Source organism: Chionomys nivalis, chromosome 23 (assembly GCF_950005125.1).
Source record: "Chionomys nivalis chromosome 23, mChiNiv1.1, whole genome shotgun sequence".
In the NCBI taxonomy this organism is placed as follows: domain Eukaryota; kingdom Metazoa; phylum Chordata; class Mammalia; order Rodentia; family Cricetidae; genus Chionomys; species Chionomys nivalis.
In genome coordinates this window covers 10,755,355-10,773,259 of record NC_080108.1, presented here as the reverse complement: position 1 = coordinate 10,773,259, position 17,905 = coordinate 10,755,355, and the positions used below count along the sequence as shown (strand labels likewise).

Below are 17,905 nucleotides of genomic sequence, written 5' to 3'. Positions count from 1 at the left end.
GAGCCCCCAGCACAAGGAGGGCTCGTGGGTCTTTAACATGGGGTAGGACAAAGTATGTTTGCTTAGACTTGGACCAACCTAGAGTTGCAGAGCATACTCTGGTCTCTTCTGGAAAAAAACAAGGAACAATGGAGCTTCTCTCTAAAGAATGTGAGTTAAGATAGTAACATTGGAAGTAATCTGGAATTTTTATTGAAAAATTAATATTTTAACACCATACACATTCTTTTATCAAGCCATGCAGCAGAACTCAGTCCACAGTTAGCAAGAACGAAGGCTCAGAGAGCAGGCAGCTGCACATGAAGCCCCAGAGGCAAGCTGCAGCCTTGATCAGGTGGCACCCACTGAGGAGACCCAGCAGCAGCAGACAGAACACGGACTGCCTGAGAGAGTGTGCAGGATCCAGGCTGGCCTTGCCACCATGGTCAGATTCTCAGCCCTCTGAACGCTCACAGTGACCATGCACCTCCCATGCCCCTTTCCCAAAGACCCCAGCACACACAGCGGTCCTGCTCGTTAGCTGGCATTATAACACCATTGTGTCCCCACTCCACCCCAGACCCTGGTGTACATCTGTCCCCTTGCCTCTGTGCTTTTTTTTTTTTTTAAGCATCACAGGGTTTGGAAGAGGCTCTTGGGATTAAAATGCTGGACCATTTCAACATGCGTCCAGGCTGCAGTCTCAGGGCTACGGAAGGTTCTGTTCTGTTCTGTGTTCTGTTCTCACCGAATAGGCGAATCATGGGCGGAGTGTGTGACCAGAAACGGAGCGACAACATGAGGCAGCTCATTTATTAATTATTAAACTGAAAATTTAAAAAAAGGATCAATGGGGAACTGGGTTGAGTAATACATTGAGCTGGAAAATACCAGTTAATGTTTTTCCTTTGGTTGATTTGATTTGGGCTCTGGGTACAGACGCTAATATCATTCAGCATAAGTAGGTGCTGGTTTTGGTTTCATCTGCTCCAAAGTAGTCTGTGACCTACCAGAACCAGTCTAGTCAACAGAACTTAATACTTATTCTCTTTATTGTCTGAGCAATATTCAACTTATCTGGCTGGCATTCAGGTGCCGGCTCCTTGCCAAAGGAATTCCTGCATATTCCTAGGAAAGATGAGCATTGGAGGGAAAAAGGTTCGAGGGCCCCGTTAGATCATTTACAGTTCCTGGGGCTGGCGCTGCCAAAGGAGGCTGGAATGTTCTGGCAGTTGAGACTGAACTCCTCCCTTCTGAGAGCTGGGCCAAGTAGGACCCCACAGCGCACTCTCCCTACAAGGACAGACAAACAGAAATCCCCAGCTGGGTGCCAGGACCCAGAACACGTAGAAGCAAATCATGTGCATATTTAGGACGCTTGCAAAATCTAAACAGGATGCAAACTGCTGAGCTTTTACTCTCGGGGGGGGGGGGGCGGCAATACTTTTCTAACAGGTCAAGAGCATTGCTCAACTTTCACTAAGGCTAGTTCCTGGAAGCGCTGGGTCTGCTTACCCGGATCGCCGCTTTCCTCCTCGGGCAGGCATGGCTCCTGTCATCCTCACCTGTCCAGCGGCCGCCATGGGGGCAACAGGCAAGGTCACAGACCCAGGGATGTCTGAAGCCATTTCTGGATGCCAACAGAAACAAGAAGGTTTGTGAATGACAGAAAAACCCGATAACAAGCAAGGAAACTGCCACACTTCACCCAAGAAAGCCGGCCTCTGGGAGGAAGTCCTGGCCACCTTGCTCACTGCCAGTCACCTGTCTGGGCCTGTCCTGGTCTCCGGAGCCTCAGTTTTTCACCTCTGCAGCAGGTACCCTCTGACCTCTCACCTCCACCTTCACTTCCATACAGAGCCTAGTTCCCACCCTCAGGGAGGACTCAGAAACCCTGACTGTCAGACCCCATGAAGTCAGGGGCACCGAGAGTCTCCCATGAGGCTTCATCATGAGGTTGCATCACGCAGAGGCACCCAGGTCTCCCTAGCCAGGCTTTTACAGGAACAAATACCAACTTAAAGAGAATGTTGTATGACAGAAGGGAGTAATTTTTTTCCCCTATTCATCATGGTTAACATATTGTTTTCTAATAAGCCAGACATCTCTGGAATCTCTTTAACACCAAGTTAAACATCCTTGACTTGAAATCAGTCACCCTGTCAAGGAGTTTCTTCTTCACACTCCCTGGGCTGTCAGCACCCTGCACTGACAGATCAAGTCCCTATCAAGAGAAATTCTTGGAGCAGCCTCACTGACAATGTTCATTTTCTCTGGAATGTTTTCTGCTGTTCTCGCTCACTCTTAGCTCAGTCCTCTCTGGGGGCAGAAAGGACATAGCAGTCTATAGAGATAAACTTCAACAGGACAGTGGGGGATCACATGGCACTGGGCTCCTCTGAGGACAGAAGGGATGACCACTGAGGCCGCTGCTGCTACCCATCCTGGGCTTATCACTGCTATTCTCTACAGAAACCAGAAAGTCATGTGACAGACATCCCAGAGGCTAAAAAACACATCTGAGCCATCCTACCCCCAAACTTTTGAAATCTTGAAAGACACCGATAACAACCTTAAATCAGTCCCTCCGCTGTGCTTGCAAAGTTTTGAGGACTGCGGTGGTCTTGAGTGCACACATTGGGAAAATATACAGGAAAAATCCCTCACTTGGGCAGTTCCTGGGTTGGTGACTGTGAGGTGGCAAGGCACAGGGACACCCTGACAAGCTCGTCACAACTTGCTTCTGACAAGGTATCATATGTCTTTCTGAAATAGCAGCTGAAACCCCCAGCTTCTATTGAGTCTCAAGGTGGAGGTCAGGGCTGTCTGTGGCAGACAAGGTGAAGCGGCAGGTCACAACATTCTGAAGCAATTTCTCCAGAGTAGTCATCCCTACGAAGTTCCCAGGATGAAGGGCTCCAGAGGAAGCACGTTGGGAAAAGCTGAGCATCGGTCTCCGTTATTAAAAACGCCAATGCCCATTACAGACATACTGAGAAATCCTATGTGAAGAAGGTACACAGTAGATAATAAGTGTCCGGGATTCTGGAAACACTTATTGCCTACTCTGCTAGGGCTCCAGGCAACACTGCTTTCAGCATTTTAAAGCCAACAACCTCAAAGCCTGTGAGTCAAGCAAATAGAGTGGAAGTGATCATGGCCATCCTCTGCAAACCTCGAAAGGTCCATCGCTTCTCCGGGCCAGCTGCTCCCAGCTCGGAGGAGGAGGGATGTGGCAACTGAAAGCCAATACCTGGTACAGCAAATGGTACACGATAACCACTAAAGTTTATTTTAGGAAAACCAAATTACCAATTGTGATCCAGCTTGCAGAAAGTGAAATACCCCCAAACCCTGGCTGGCAAGACAAAGTGAGGGAGGTAATTTTGAAGATCCATTTCTGTCTGTAGACAGATAAGGGACACAAGGCAAAGACAATGAGATGGCTTTGCACAAGTGTCCTGCTGACCACAGCATGTCCATCCTGCAATCACTTCAGGATCTCCTTCCCTCCCTCCCTCCCTCCCTCCCTCCCTCCCTCCCTCCCTCCCTCCCTCCATTCTTCCTTTTCCTTTCAGTAACAATGACCAACAAAGGGTTAAAAGGAGGACCAAGTTGATTTACAGTCAAACAGTTCCAAATAGCTGCTCAGACAGGTGCCAGCTACCAGAACGACTGGGCCCCTACCGATCACAGTACCAATGACATGCTCAAAATATCTTTTTTTTAAAAATGAAGTCATTTTTTAAAATGAAGACTAATGTATGCAACAAGCCAAACACAATGGGAAAATAACCATTCGAGCAAAACTAAAGTCATGAACGCAGTGTTGGTGAACAGCTTAGCGTGTACTGGAACTTAACTGGGATGAGGTGCTGGTTGGACACAGGCATTCTTTGTGTCATGTGACATGTCCCATGTTGACATTTCACAATTTAGTTAAGGGGCAGATAATTCCATTTTAATCCAGTGCCATGTTAGTAACCATAATACAGTTCTAGACATCCAATTGGCGAAATGGAAGATGCAATCCTTGAGGCTTGCCTTCATGTTAAAGGTTAAATGTTTCCCAAGTCAGTTTTTAGGAGACACGTTTAATAGATTCCAACAAAACAGAAAGCAGGTCTTTCTCTACATCCATGTCGTCTGCTGGTACCTCCCTTGGAAAGGTAACTGCCTGCCTGCTTCGCAAACCTGGCCGCTGTTCTTTCTAACTGATATATAAGCATGCCAAGATGGCAGGGTTCTTCCGGAAGATGCTACAGAAATGTTCCTGGCCAGGTCTGAGCCATGGCCTGGTACAGCCAAGATGCCCAAATACTAACAAGCAGAGTCACCCTGTGGAACACTGTCGATTTGCTCCAGGGTTTCTGAATTTCACACTTAATTAAGGAGAAAGGAACCCTGGTGAGCCAATTGCATGGGAAGAAATCATCCCTCAGAGTCTGTAAGATCACAGAGTGGCCACCACCACACTCTGCAACTGGGGTCCATGAAGACAGCCGTCCAGGAAGACAATGGCACAGCACAAATAAAGACATTCAAGTATCCAGGCCCCACAAGAGAATCTGGGGACTGAGGGAGTGTGTGGTGTGCAGTGTGGGGTGTGTGTGTACATGTGTTAGTGCATGTATGCATATGTGTGTAGGAGCCAGAGCTTTACAGTGGTTAAGTGTCTTCCTCCACTGTTTGCCACCTGAATTTTTGAAAAAATCTCTCGCTGAACCCGGAGCTCACTGATTCAGCTAAGCTGCTAGCAGCGAGACCCAGGGATCCTCCTGTCTCTCTCCCTGCTGCTGGGACTACAGACATGCACCCCCATGCCTGGCTTTTTCCATGGGTAGTTCCGGGCATCTGAACCCAGGCTATCATGCTTGTGTATAGCAAGCACTTGACCAGCTGAGCCATTCTCGCAACCTCACCATGCGCTATTTTAGCATTAGTTTAATATGCATCAATTGGATGTCACAGACTAGCAAATGTTCAAACTTTTTCACGAGGAACACACAGAAAAGACTGTTATAGTCAGTGAACTGGAGCAATGCATGCATGGGTCTGAGGCCGAGGAAGAAGGGGCCTTTCCAACAGGCGTGTCCAATGATGAGCAGATTGGCTTGGTAACAATGACAGAATTTTGTTCAAGATTTCTATTAGGTACTGTCTTTCTGGAACCCATCCACCTTCCTGTCATGAACTTGACTTCCATCCACCCATGAAGTAGATACAAAGGCATCCTTGTCGCAGGCTGGAGAACTCGGTAGGGAGAGGCGGGAGCCAGGCCACGAAGCTGGAGAGTATCAGAGCCTGCTCGGGTTTTAGCCATGCACTAACAGGACTGTCTTCCTCAATGTGCCCAGGCAGAAGTGGGGTGCACTGGCAGACCCCACCCAGCTACACCAAGAGATGAACTGACACTGAGGTTCTAAACCATGGTCCCAGTAGAGGGTGTATGGCACACAGGAAATGCCATGGTTTGGGGTCACTCAACTGAGTTTTGCGGGGTTATGGGAAGTGACTTAACTCACCAAGCTACAAAGTCAGGCAAACACCTACATCCTGAAGCTGCCGTGAGGACAGAAAAGCATGTATAGTATCTACCAGAAGAAATTTCCCATCTCTTATTTTTCCCCAGGAAAAGAATGTCTTTCAATAGAGCTCTTTCTCTGTGCATCTGTCTTACACACACACACACATATAGAGTGGGGATGTTTCATAACCTTTGAGCAAATCACTTGTCCGTGCCTTGGTCTGCTATCTGAAAAGTGGGAGTAATGGTGTGCATGTCTGAGGTCATGAGACTGAGACACCGATGTGTGGGCACAGCACTCAGATGTGGCACCAGGCACAGAGTAAGTGCGCTTATTCAGTTAGACACACCCACAGGTGCTAACAAGTCGTCTTACCATGAGGTTCTTCCCTGCACTTCTGTGATTCTTGTCTTTCTGGTCCTGTCTCACAGATGTGCAGGGAAGGCTACATTTTGGGACCCCTGTTCCCCCCAAAGCGCTCACCTGGGACAGCTGTCACCAAAGCACAAGAATGGGGACAGCACCAGCCTGGACTGCCTGAGGTGGGCTTCCTCCTAGGCAGAGTGGGTGCAGCCCTTCTCTGTTCAGCCTTTGTGCCAGCTGGCACCTGGCCAAGGTTGAGGGCGGGTCAGCGGACCAGGCACGGTATCCTTCAGTGGAGGTGTGTGAAGCAGTGAGCCCCCACTTTCCGTGTCACCAGCACTCTTCACCCCTCCCTTCCGAGTATCACACACACACACACACGGAAGTGCATGTGCATACCACACTAACACACACCATACAAACCATACAGATACAATGTGCACACTAGTTGAGGGATCAAGGGAGATACTAACAGGAGACGTGTACACACACACGTATGTACACACACACTGCACACCTTGCTTTGGACCTGGTACAGTCATAGATTCTCCCTTGGAAACATGGTACCTGGCTCTCATTCCTGCACAGGGCAGAGACATGGCCCCTGGCTTGGCAGGTTCCTACAGCCTGGTACTTCCTTCAGAGGGTTGATGCATGCTGGTGAGGGAACCCAGAAATTTTGGATGCATCCTTCATCCTGCTCTCAATCCCCATTCCCTATAGGCAGATCAAGCAAAGCCTGGTCAGGCTTCAGCAAAGACACAAGCCTCACACATACTGATGGGGGTTTGCCACAGTCAGCAAGAGGGAGTCTGGGGCTGCACAGAAACTCAGATGCATTCCATGATAACAACGCCACAGGCCAAATGCAAACCTTGAAACAGACTCAGGGGTTTTCATTGTGCGAAAGAAAGTTTAAAGCAGGGGTGAAGCCCCTATATATGGCTGCCTCTCTGCTCCTCCCACTCGCCTGCCCTTCTTCTCTTAGACTTGCTCTCACGACCCCACCAGAGGTCTGGGGTTGCACATACAGCGGCCACAGCTGGTGATGGCCAACGATGACTCTCCAGCTCCTACCCTCTCTGTGGGATTGGTTCCCCAGCCTTACTCAGGCATCCATCTTGCTTCTCAGGTGCCCTGGCAGCTGCTGCTCTTCACCCAGGACTCCAGGGCATCCCGGGCAGCCCCTTCTATCCATGTTTCCCCTCAGTGACCTCCTCCAGGTGTGTAACACCAACACCACCCCGCAGATCCCCAAGCCTGCTGTCCCGGCTGCAAGTCTGTCTACCTTCTGCTGTTGGTCCAAATGGTAACGCCACGGCCGCCTGCTGTGCCCTGGTCCTCTTATCTGTGCCCACTCCATCAGATGGGATAAGGCCAGTCACTGCGTTCTCATTCTCGACGTCTCTTTACTCTTGCCGCTGACTGTGTGGAGTCCCTGCCGTTGCCAACTTGTTCAGGCTGCTGCTACCTCTGCAGCCCATCATGCTGGCTCCAGTCAATCTTCCTGGCCATCCTGGTACCATACCATATTCTCTCCCACCCCAGGACCATCACACACACTCCTCCTTGTGTGAGGAAAACTCTCATCCGTCTCGTCGCTCAGTTAACTCCCTGGTTGTTCAGATTCAGCTGCAGGGCCAAGTCTCAAGGAGGCCTGTTTCCAACCAGCCCCTCCCTCTCTGGTGTAGCTATGGTCCCACTCTACCTGTACTCCTTCTGAGAAAGAATGAAGGTCACAGCAGTCCAGGCGAGCTACCAGGGCTGGGATGGCAGAGCCTCCAAGAAGAAAGATGATGATGTCACTGTCTCAAAATAATGGTGTGTCAGCCTCAAGGCTCAAAAAACGGAAACCCCAAAAAAAAAAAACCTTGGTCACCTGATCCTCCTACTCTGAATGGGGAGAAAATTCTGGAGAAGGAAGAAAACATGGCTGGGATGGCTGGAAGTTTACATGTCCTCTGTCACAGGAGCTTGTGATGGGACCTGTTGCAAAGGACAAGTATAGCCTCCTGTGTCTGTCAACTCGGAGGACACAGGTCCCACAGAAGCTGGTGCTGTGTTCAGTTTCTCCAGCCATACTCCCGCTAAGAAACCAGACTAACCAGGTGCCCGTCCTTTGCTCAGGCTGCTGTCTGTCTGGATTATAAGCACCATTTGCAAAGCCTATTTTGAGCCACAGGCTGTGCTAGGAGCCAAACGGCAGCCAGAGATTTTTAAAGGCCTCATCGAGACTGAGCATGAAACCGGCTGGGCATTTCACACTGCGTGCTGCTGGTAATGAAAGACAGGAGGCCCTGTGCTCTGGGGATGCCAGGGAAGGTTCCAGAAGGCTTCCTGAAGGAGGCTACCCCTAGGATAACTCTATCCATGGACTACAGAGGCACAGCAGAAGTTCTTTCCTGAATGCCCCACAATGTCCAAGCATACCCCATATCAGTCACCTTCGAAGGGTACACCTTCTGGGTCACTTTTAGTCAAAGGAACATTCTGGAAGTCTTTGACCCCAAACTGCCATTCTCAACAGATTCATTTATCCCCCCATGTCCAATGTGACACTCTTGTAATGACCTGTGCTCAGGGTTACTCATTGCAACTGATGGCCAATACAGAAATATCAGCCCTCACCCCACCTGCAAGGATCCCCCAGGGAATGCTGTTCCCCACTACAGAGAGGTATATCCCTGCTTGATAGCTCCTAGATAGTCCTGCTAAGCTATACACAACATCAGAACATCAGCCCGGACTAAGGGATGCAGGCTTCACCACAAGACATACAGCGTATCTGGCCCACGGTGCAGCATCCAGCTACAGGCTGGATCACTTCAGATCCAGCCATGCTGTGTTGGATTCCTATAAAACAGAGCAGGCAGGGATGGCCTGGAAAGATGTGAAACTTGAGAGTATTAAGATGAAGAGGAGGGATGCAAAAAAGACATTCTGCTCTCCTCCTCCCTATCCATGGAAACCTACATAGGAGAAAACAGCCCTTGATCTTCACACGGAGAAAACCAACCACATGCAAACTTTCACAGTACAAACACATGGACTTATCTTCATGATCACTCAAACAGCCCAAAGGCTCTCCCCACGGGTGGGAGAAAGAGGAAGGAGGATGCTAAGCAAAGGAAATGCTCCCTCCACACCCATCTTTCCCAGAGCGGCACTCGTCACAGATAGCACATCAAACGCTCCAGCCCTACCTTCGCAGAGGGTTGAACAAAGACCTTTCTTCCTTGTGAACAACACCTTCTTAGGAGAATGTGCTGCCCGGGTAGGAAAAAGAATGTCAGAAACCTCTGGGAGCAACCGCGCTGCATTTGTATTCTGCTCAGAAAATGTCATCACAGATCTGTTTACCTTAACTGTGGACCATGATTCAGCCGTGACAACTGTCTTGCATACTGATCAATTTATTTGCGGCACAATTTCCAGCGTTAACTGCTTAGGTTCTGAAAAACTGGATACTTGGATTTCTTGTGCAGCTGCGACACATAAAGGAAGGATCTCGCCTGTTACCAAAACATCTCAGTGAGAGGCTAGGAAGGATTTTTCTTGAAGTGTGGGGAAGGGAGGGTCCCTTCCTCTTCCCTATAGAAGGCAGAGCTCACGATTTCTGCCGGCCCTCCTCAGGGTGGGATGTTTGCAGCCCAAGGCAAAGAAAAAAGAATGTTAGCAGGGCGTACAGGGCTCTGCATCCAGGTTTTATTTGTCAGGATTTAACCAGCTTTGGGGCCCTCTGTAAGACATACTCATCCACAGGCAGATGAGCCAGGCTCTGCTGTAGGGCAGGAGGTGGCAGAAATGGGAGGGTTTGTGACTGAGGCCAGCAGAGGAGGCAGAAATCATCCCAGACTGGACACTGGGCCCCTCCTAGCAAGCAGGTCTTAGCCTTGGGGCCAGGAAACAGGCTGTGCAGACTGGGGAGAGGCCCTCCCTCCTCAGCAGGCAGTGGTGGCACTGGTGGATCCCATCTCCCCCAGGTCCCCTGTGCTCTGAAATGCTGGCTTCTCAAGTGTTCACGCCCATAAACTAGCTTCTTTTACCTTCCTTCTGGCTGAATGCCAGGGTCTCTCTGCTAAACTCTATGCTTTTTATTTTTAAAAAATTGCCCCATATGATATATTCTGATCATGTTTTTCTCCTCTCCCATCTCCTCAGATCCTCCCTACCTCTCTACCCACACAATTTAATGCTCATTCTCCTTCCAAAAATAAAATTAAAAAATGAAAACCAAAACAATAAGACAAAAATTACCAAACGAAACAACACACACACATACACACACGCACACACGCACGCACACACATACGCACACACACATACGCGCGCGCACACACGCACTCATACACACACATACACACACACACATACGCGCGCGCGCGCGCGCACACACACACATATGCGCGCACACACATACGCGCGCGCGCGCGCGCACACACACATACACACATACACACACGCACACACACACACACACACACACAAATGGAGTCTGTTATGTCTTAGACAGCTACTCTTGGGCAACAGGCCTGCCGTAGAGTGTGGTTGATATATCTGGTAACACTCCACTGGAGAAAACTGATTTTCTCTTTCCTAACAGGTTATCAATTGCAACTGGCTTCTTGGTTAGGGGTGGGGCTTTGTGTCCATTGCCCCTTCTCCATGTGGGCCTTTGTCTGGTGTGAACCTGTGCAGGACTTGTGAGTGCGGTCATAGTCCTGTGGGCTCCTGTGTGCATCGGTCCTGTCTGTGTCTGGAAGAGGCTATTTCCTCTGGCCTTTTCCTTTTCTCCGGCTCTTACAGTTTTCCCAACAACTCTTCTGCGTACATCCCTGAGCCTTGAGGGGGGGTTTGATGATCCAAAGTCTCTCACTCAATGCACATTTAGACTTTTTATTTTATTTTCAGCAGCAGAGGTGCAGAAAAAGAGGATCAGAGACACTCAACAAAAGTCACAGGTCTGAGCAGAGCAGGGTATCTTCCCACAAAAAGGGTCTTACTCCTGAGGCACACCAGACCTCCCAACAGCCAGGGACTTTCAGAGAAAAGCTGGGGTTACTGGCCATGTAGAAGACAGGCCAGGACATCTGGTGGGGAAGGCTTAAAGTATACAGGACAGATGTTACCAGAGGGTGCTCCAACCTGGCTAAAACCCAGGCTGCGGTTTACCAAGACCTGGGCCTAGGCAGTCTGGCCAGGAAGGAGGAGAAAGCACAGAGTGCGGGGAGCTGGCGGGAGACCTAGCAAAGGAGAAAGCTCTGCTTTTTATACTTGGAAGTTTAAGAACCTCAAGGGAGGCAAAGTTCAGATGCTGTGAGGTACAGAACATATGTGAGACAGAGTCTGTCAGCTCAGAGTACAGTCTTTGAGGAAGAGGAACAAATGAAGCCATCCTCAAACACCCGAGGAGACTCTGAAGAACCACAAGAGACCAGTTTCCCTACTGTGGAGGTTTCTTCACGATGCTGACAAACATGGAGGGTGAGGAACAGAAGGAATGACAGCGTCCACACTGCCTGTCCAAAGCCAGTCCAAGCCGACCAGATACCAAACAAGTGAACGTGCCTGACATAAAGAGAAAAGCTAATAAATCAGGGAATAGCCAGACAGATGAAAGTCATTCCGCGGTTAAATATCACAATTCAAAGAATAATCTTAAAGGCAAGTATTAGAGCAAGTAAGAAGAGCAGGATGCAAAGTCTTAGGTGAGTGTGTTTGTCAAGGATCCACCAGATTCAGCTTCAACCACTCTACCTGCCCAAATAGTACTGGGCAGCTAATATACTTTAGCTTCTGAGCCTTGCTTTGAGTGTTGACTGTGCCCAAAGGGTCTATATGTGATTCTAGGTTTTCTTCTCTTTCATTTAAAAAGAAGGGAACACACTTCCTTCCTCCTGTCCTTTATCTTCACGGAGACTCCAGCCACTCTGGCCACAGTTCTTTCCACTCGCTCACCAGGGTCCCTCTCTCCAGGCTGTCCCTCTCCTCTGAGGACATCACATCACCTGCTCTGAGCTCATCTCTAGTCTGTAAGGTCTGGGAAACGGTGAAGTCTTTAGGAGGTGGGATCTAGTGTAAGGAAACGACATCATTGGGCGGGGGCGGGGCTGATGGGAATATTAAGACCTGTGTTGTGTAGTATTTTTATCAACTGCACACAAGTTAGTGTCATCTGGAAGGAAGGAACTGAAACTGGGAAAAATGCCTCCACGTGTACAACATGGCACAAACATGCTCCCATTTATGTATTTACACCCATGGGGCAGGGGTGATGGCGCAGTAGGTAAGAGCATGTGTTGCTTCTGGAGAGAGTAGGAGCTCAGTTCCCAGCACTCACATCAGGCAGCTCACAACCACGTAGAAATCCAGCTTCAAGCGAGCAGATGCACTTTTCTGGCCTTCAAGGGCACTCAGATGCACATGTACATGCCGACACAGAAAAAAGATTAAAAATGAACATCAAGGAAACAGTACAACTATTAAGAGAAAAAGAATAAGCTTGTTACCATCACAGGCTGTCATGTTGTTTCTAAGCAAAGATGTATCTAAAACCATAGATAATAATGTAAAGCAGAATAAAAGAAATTATATAATATAATCTATATGGAATTATTTTATAAAGTACCTTAATAATAAACAATCTTTGGGATCTCATTCCCTTGTTTGCTTAGAGAGTACATCTTTCCACCTGGTGGTAGTGGCACACACCTTTACTCCCAGCACTAGGGAGGCAGAGGCAGGCAGATCTCTGAGTTCGAGGCCAGCCTGGTCTACAAGAGCTAGTTCCAGGACAGGCCCCAAAGCTACAGAGAAACCCTGTCTCAAAAAACAAAAACAAAACAAAACAAAAAAAAATGCACCTTTCCAAAGAAAGGTCTTTTTGGACTTTCCATGTCTTTCACAGGATAAACTAGCAATCATTTGTCAAGCTTGTTCTGCCAAAGATTCTCAAGGAGTGAAACCTCCAAAATTACCACACCTATAATAAATCATTGTCAGCACGGGAATTATTGAGACGACAGAGAGAGACAGAAAAGCAGAATATATTAGGGAACTATAAAGTGGCTCCAATTTGCCCCGTTTCATCATAACACTCAGCAGCAAACACACACCTGCTAAACATCACAGCTTGTATCCTACTAAGCATAAGAACATCTAACAGGGCAGTGCCAAAGACCACTGTTTACACAGAAATATAATTTCTGCAATGTGAGTACCACTAATAAGTGACAATAAAAATAGTAGCAATACTCAAGCTTGCTCCAACGTCAGATGGTCATTCGGTCCTGTTACATCTGGCTTCAGCCTGGATCACAGTCACATTGACTTGGAGGTTCCACTACCAGCAGTTAAATCAAACTGAATTAATTCAATGCACATTCAATATGTGTTCATGCAAGGAGAAAAAGATATTCTCTCTCTCTCTCTCTCTCTCTCTCTCTCTCCCTCCCCCTCCTTCTCTCCCTCCCCCCCCGTGTGTGTGCTTGTGTGTGCATGCCTGTGCAGTACACTACAAATGAAACAAAGCTAGCATATTAATGTTAAGATTACATATGAGTTTTACTTCCACTTACCCTCTATTATCTCCAAGTTGTTAGTACATAAAATGCAATATTCCTGTCGTTAGGAAAGAATGCAAACGATTGGGCCGAGTGATTTTTTTTTTTTTTTTTTAGTTCTACTTATTCTCTAATCTCCAAGTTCTTAATACATAGAATGCAATATTCTTGTCATTAGGACACAAGGCAAATGGTGGGGCTGAAGATAAATGTGAGCAGTAGGATGCTGGAAGCTGGAGGCAGGGGGAGTGTCACAGGAGCCAGTAGGTAAGAAATCGTGCAGCCTCCCGCGACTGAGCTGACACCCACCAGGAAGCAGGTGTGCTGGGAAGATGCAAGTCAGAATAGACAAAGTGTCTATTGAGTTCCAAAGAGGTACCAAGACTGAGCAGACTCAGGAGCCCTTACATGGGGTTGTGAAAACAGCAGTGTTATTCCCGTGTTCTAGGGAAAATGGTGTTTGGTATATTCTGATTAGGACATACTGTAGTAACTGTGTGTGATAAACAGTCTTGACTAGTCCACAACCCAAATAATCAGGAAACAGAAGGAATGAGAAGGAAAGACTCTCAAGATGAGGGAGATGAGGCTCCAGGAGACCAGGAGATCCATTCGTTAAGGTCAAGGAGATGCTGTTACCAATTAGAAGTCAGGACAAGAGTAAGAGAACCCAGAAAAGTGTGCCACACACATTCTAGAAGTGACTATGTGACTCAGTCCAACTTTACGGGGTTTCGTGGTCAGAAATGCCCAGGGGGAGGGTAGCTGCTGTTGAGAACCAGAGCAAAGTCGCCAAGAGAAGAAGCTGAAAAAGCAGGTTTTTGCCCTGAGGTTCCAGGACAAAAGGAGGCCCCTGAAAGGACTGTGTAGGTTCAGCGGCCCCTGCCTCTCTGGAAGCAGCAACTGGCCAGATAATGGATGGCTTTCCTCAGCAGGATTCACTGTGCCTTAAATACTAGAGCCTGGGGAAGAGGGTTTACTAAACAGTAAGAACAAAAGCGAGCAAGCAAACAAAAGAAATGGTGTTCCATCCACTCAGCCTCCACAAACCAGAATGGAATGAGAAGTCAGAGCAAACGGACCTTGGGAAGGGGTGGTGGGGCCAACATTCAGAGAAATTGGAGGATGAGGAGAGTGGAGGCCCACGATTGTGTGGCTCAGATCACACAGCCACGCAGGTCATTGACTGTATGGGTGAACACCGTGGCATTGTGAACTCCTTGGGAGTAGAACTTCAGAGGCAACAGTGGGCGTGAGACAACAAAGACTTGCCTGGCTCCATCCTTCACCTGGACTTACAAATCCAGGCGCCACCTCTCAGGAGCAGGACTTGGGAGAAATAAAAGATGGGGTCTGGAGAGGATGGCCCAGGAGTTAACAGAGCTCATTGCCTTTGCAGAGGACCTGGTCATGTCGGATGGTCACATCTAACTCCAGCTCCTGGAGATCTGACACCCTCTTCTGATCTCTACAGCACATGGGTGCACACACACAATTACAAATCAATATAAGTCTTCTGCGTTTGGATGGCTCTGAACATAGGTCTGTCTGCTCCCCCATCCCCACCCACCTTTCACCAGGACTTCAGAAAAGTTTTTGGGGAAATGCACTGGCTGGTTTTGTGGGTCAAACTGAAACAAGCCAGAGTCATCATTGAGGAAGGAGTCTCAGCTGAGGAAATGCCTCCATGAGATTCAGTATAAGGTATTTTCTCAATTAGCAATCAATGGGGGAGGGTCCAGCTCACAGATGGATGGGTGGGTGGTGCCATTCCTGAGCCGGTGGTCCTGGGTTCTATAAGAAAACTGGCTGAGCAAGTCACAGGAAACAAGCCAGTAAGCAACTCCCCTCCTTGGCCTCTGCATCAGCTCTTGCCTCTAGGATCCTGTACTGTCTGAGTTCCTGTCCTGGCTTCCTTTGGTGATGAACAGCAATGCTGAAGTGTAGGTCAAATAAACCCTTTCCTTCTCAACTGGCTTTTGGTCCTGGTGTTTCATAGCAGCAATAGAAACCCGAACTAAGACAAGAAAAAATCTCCACACAGGCAATCTTTTCATCCTTTTTAACGGTTGATTACACCGTTATCAACTAGACTGACACCACCTGAGAGTCTCCGTCTGGACATGTCTGCGAAGGTGTTTCCAGAGAGGTCTGAGGGAAGGATAGACCCACCCCCAAACGTGGGGACCCCATGGGCTGGTGTTGTGAATGAAAAAGAAGAAAAAGGAAGCTCCAGTACTCCTCTCTCTGCTTCCTGACTGCAGACACATGACTTCCGTTCTTGCCCTACAGTTCAATCCACTCCTTCTGTCACCTTTGCTACCATTAGGGACCGCAGAGCCAAGTCCTCCTCTCCCTAAGCTGCTTTTGACAAGTGTCTTGTCTCAGCCATGAGAACGGTCATGAATGAGCTGTCTTCAGGAACGGACCCCTTTCTGTTCCCTGGCTCCTCTTCTTGTCCTACCCCCCCCCCATCCCTCTCCACCCCTTCACATCCTGCTGCTCTCTTCACGTCCTGCTGCCTCTACCCCTGAGCCGCCCGCTCCACTTCTCAGTCCTCCGCTCCATGCCTCACTCCCCTCTACCCCTGAGCCGCCCGCTCCACTTCTCTTGGTCCTCCGCTCCATGCCTCACTCCCCTCTACCCCTGAGCCGCCCGCTCCACTTCTCAGTCCTCCGCTCCATGCCTCACTCCCCTCTACCCCTGAGCCGCCCGCTCCACTTCTCTTGGTCCTCCGCTCCATGCCTCACTCCCCTCTACCCCTGAGCCGCCCGCTTGACTTCTCTTGGTCCTCTGCTCCATGCCTCACTCCCCTCTACCCCTGAGCCGCCCGCTCCACTTCTCTTGGTCCTCCACTCCATGCCTCACTCCCCTCTACCCCTGAGCCGCCCGCTCCACTTCTCTTGGTCCTCCGCTCCATGCCTCACTCCCCTCTACCCCTGAGCCGCCCGCTCCACTTCTCTTGGTCCTCCGCTCCATGCCTCACTCCCCTCTACCCCTGAGCCGCCCGCTCCACTTCTCTTGGTCCTCCGCTCCATGCCTCACTCCCCTCTACCCCTGAGCTGCCCGCTTGACTTCTCAGTCCTCCGCTCCATGCCTCACTTCCATGTTCTGACATCTTTGTCCCTCTGGATCTCTCTGATTCCTGAGCATGGCTTTTCTATTCCCTCTGACAAAAGCACCACGGAATGAACACAAACTCTGCAGGTCCTTCCTGTAGTCCTTCCTGCCCAGGTCACTCTCCTCTTCCTCGCCCCTCTAACCTTTGCCTACGGCTTCAAGTTGGCCACACAGCTGCCTGCCGCTGTTCAACTCCAGGGAAAGATGTGTGTCAGTAAAAGACATTTGCATAGCAAGACAGTAGGAAAGGCAAATTTGTTATTCTCTCATTATTCAACTAGAGAAAGGCTTCAATGCAGAAATAGTATAAAGCCAGAAAAACAGCCTATCATACCATAAGCACAATTCTTCTCAGAGAATGTCTTTTCTAAAAAGGAAAAAAAAAATTAACATTTTCCCCTGTTTACACAACAATTGATTAAGTAAATCACATATCTCTCCATAATACAAAATCCTCTTTAGGAAGTCTTATGAAGCAAAGCGGTTTCCTTGTTGAAGAATATATTCCTTGATGACTACATTCATCCATCATTCCACAAAACCATTTTGTGCCACATTTTAAGCAGTGAATTACTCTACAAATATAAAACATGCAAAATAGTAAAAAAATTGTTTACACGCGAAGCCTTAGAATGGCTTCTCTTGTTTGCGCGGTTAAGGTATTCGACATAGACCAAATGGGCTCTGTCCGCTACGGCTCAATTATCCCCCACAGGCTCCCGTGTTCGAATACTTGGTCTCCTGTTTGCAGTACTGTCTTCAGAGGGTGTGGAACCTGCAGGATGTGGGGGCCTCACTGGAAGAAGTGGACTGCTGGGGTCAGACCTGAAGTTTTATAACTCAGGCTAAGATTCCTATCTAAAATTTGCAGCCTTTTCCACCACCTCGATGCCAGATTCGAAGTCGCAGCTGTATTCTTCCATCACGGTGAAGCCACCTGTCACCATGCCCTCCAGCACCATTGTCTTCCTTAGGGTTTCTGTTGCTGGGACCAAACACCATGACCAAAAGCAAGTTGGGGAGAAAAGCATTTATTTGGTTTACACGTCCGCATTGTTGTTCATTACTGAAGAAAGTCACAAGAGGAACTCAAGCAGGGCAGGATGCCACAGAGTGAAGATGGACAAATGCATCTACACTGGCTTCGGTAGATGACAGGCACGGAGGAGAAGGGGTAGAGTAATTCCCTGTCCCATCCCAACACACTACATTCCTAGTACCTCCACATGCCACCAACTAGGAAGCTCCCAAACCTGTGCATGTAATCCCCATGACTCAGGCATAACTGATGAAGTCCCTGGCTGTTTGGGATGAACTCCATCTCGAGTCCCTCTCTGCTCCCATCCTGGTTAG

At 48.8% G+C, this 17,905-nt stretch overlaps 1 protein-coding gene across 9 annotated transcripts in view; it reads right to left on the bottom strand.

Moving 5' to 3' along the window:
- Positions 1 to 17,905, bottom strand: part of Arnt2 (aryl hydrocarbon receptor nuclear translocator 2) — a 216,378-nt gene that overhangs the window by 104,570 nt on the left and 93,903 nt on the right. For 5 of the 9 annotated variants that reach the window (XM_057755958.1, XM_057755960.1, XM_057755959.1 and 2 more), the window contains exon 2: positions 1,495 to 1,609. In XM_057755958.1, coding sequence (XP_057611941.1) covers positions 1,495 to 1,607 — 113 coding nt within the window. In that variant the 5' untranslated portion in view covers positions 1,608 to 1,609. Of the gene's footprint in view, positions 1 to 1,494; positions 1,610 to 7,158; positions 7,512 to 7,578; positions 7,661 to 9,073; positions 9,106 to 9,230; positions 9,361 to 17,905 lie in introns of those variants that run through there. The other 4 variants (XM_057755957.1, XM_057755955.1, XM_057755956.1 and 1 more) reach the window with 4 other exon arrangements.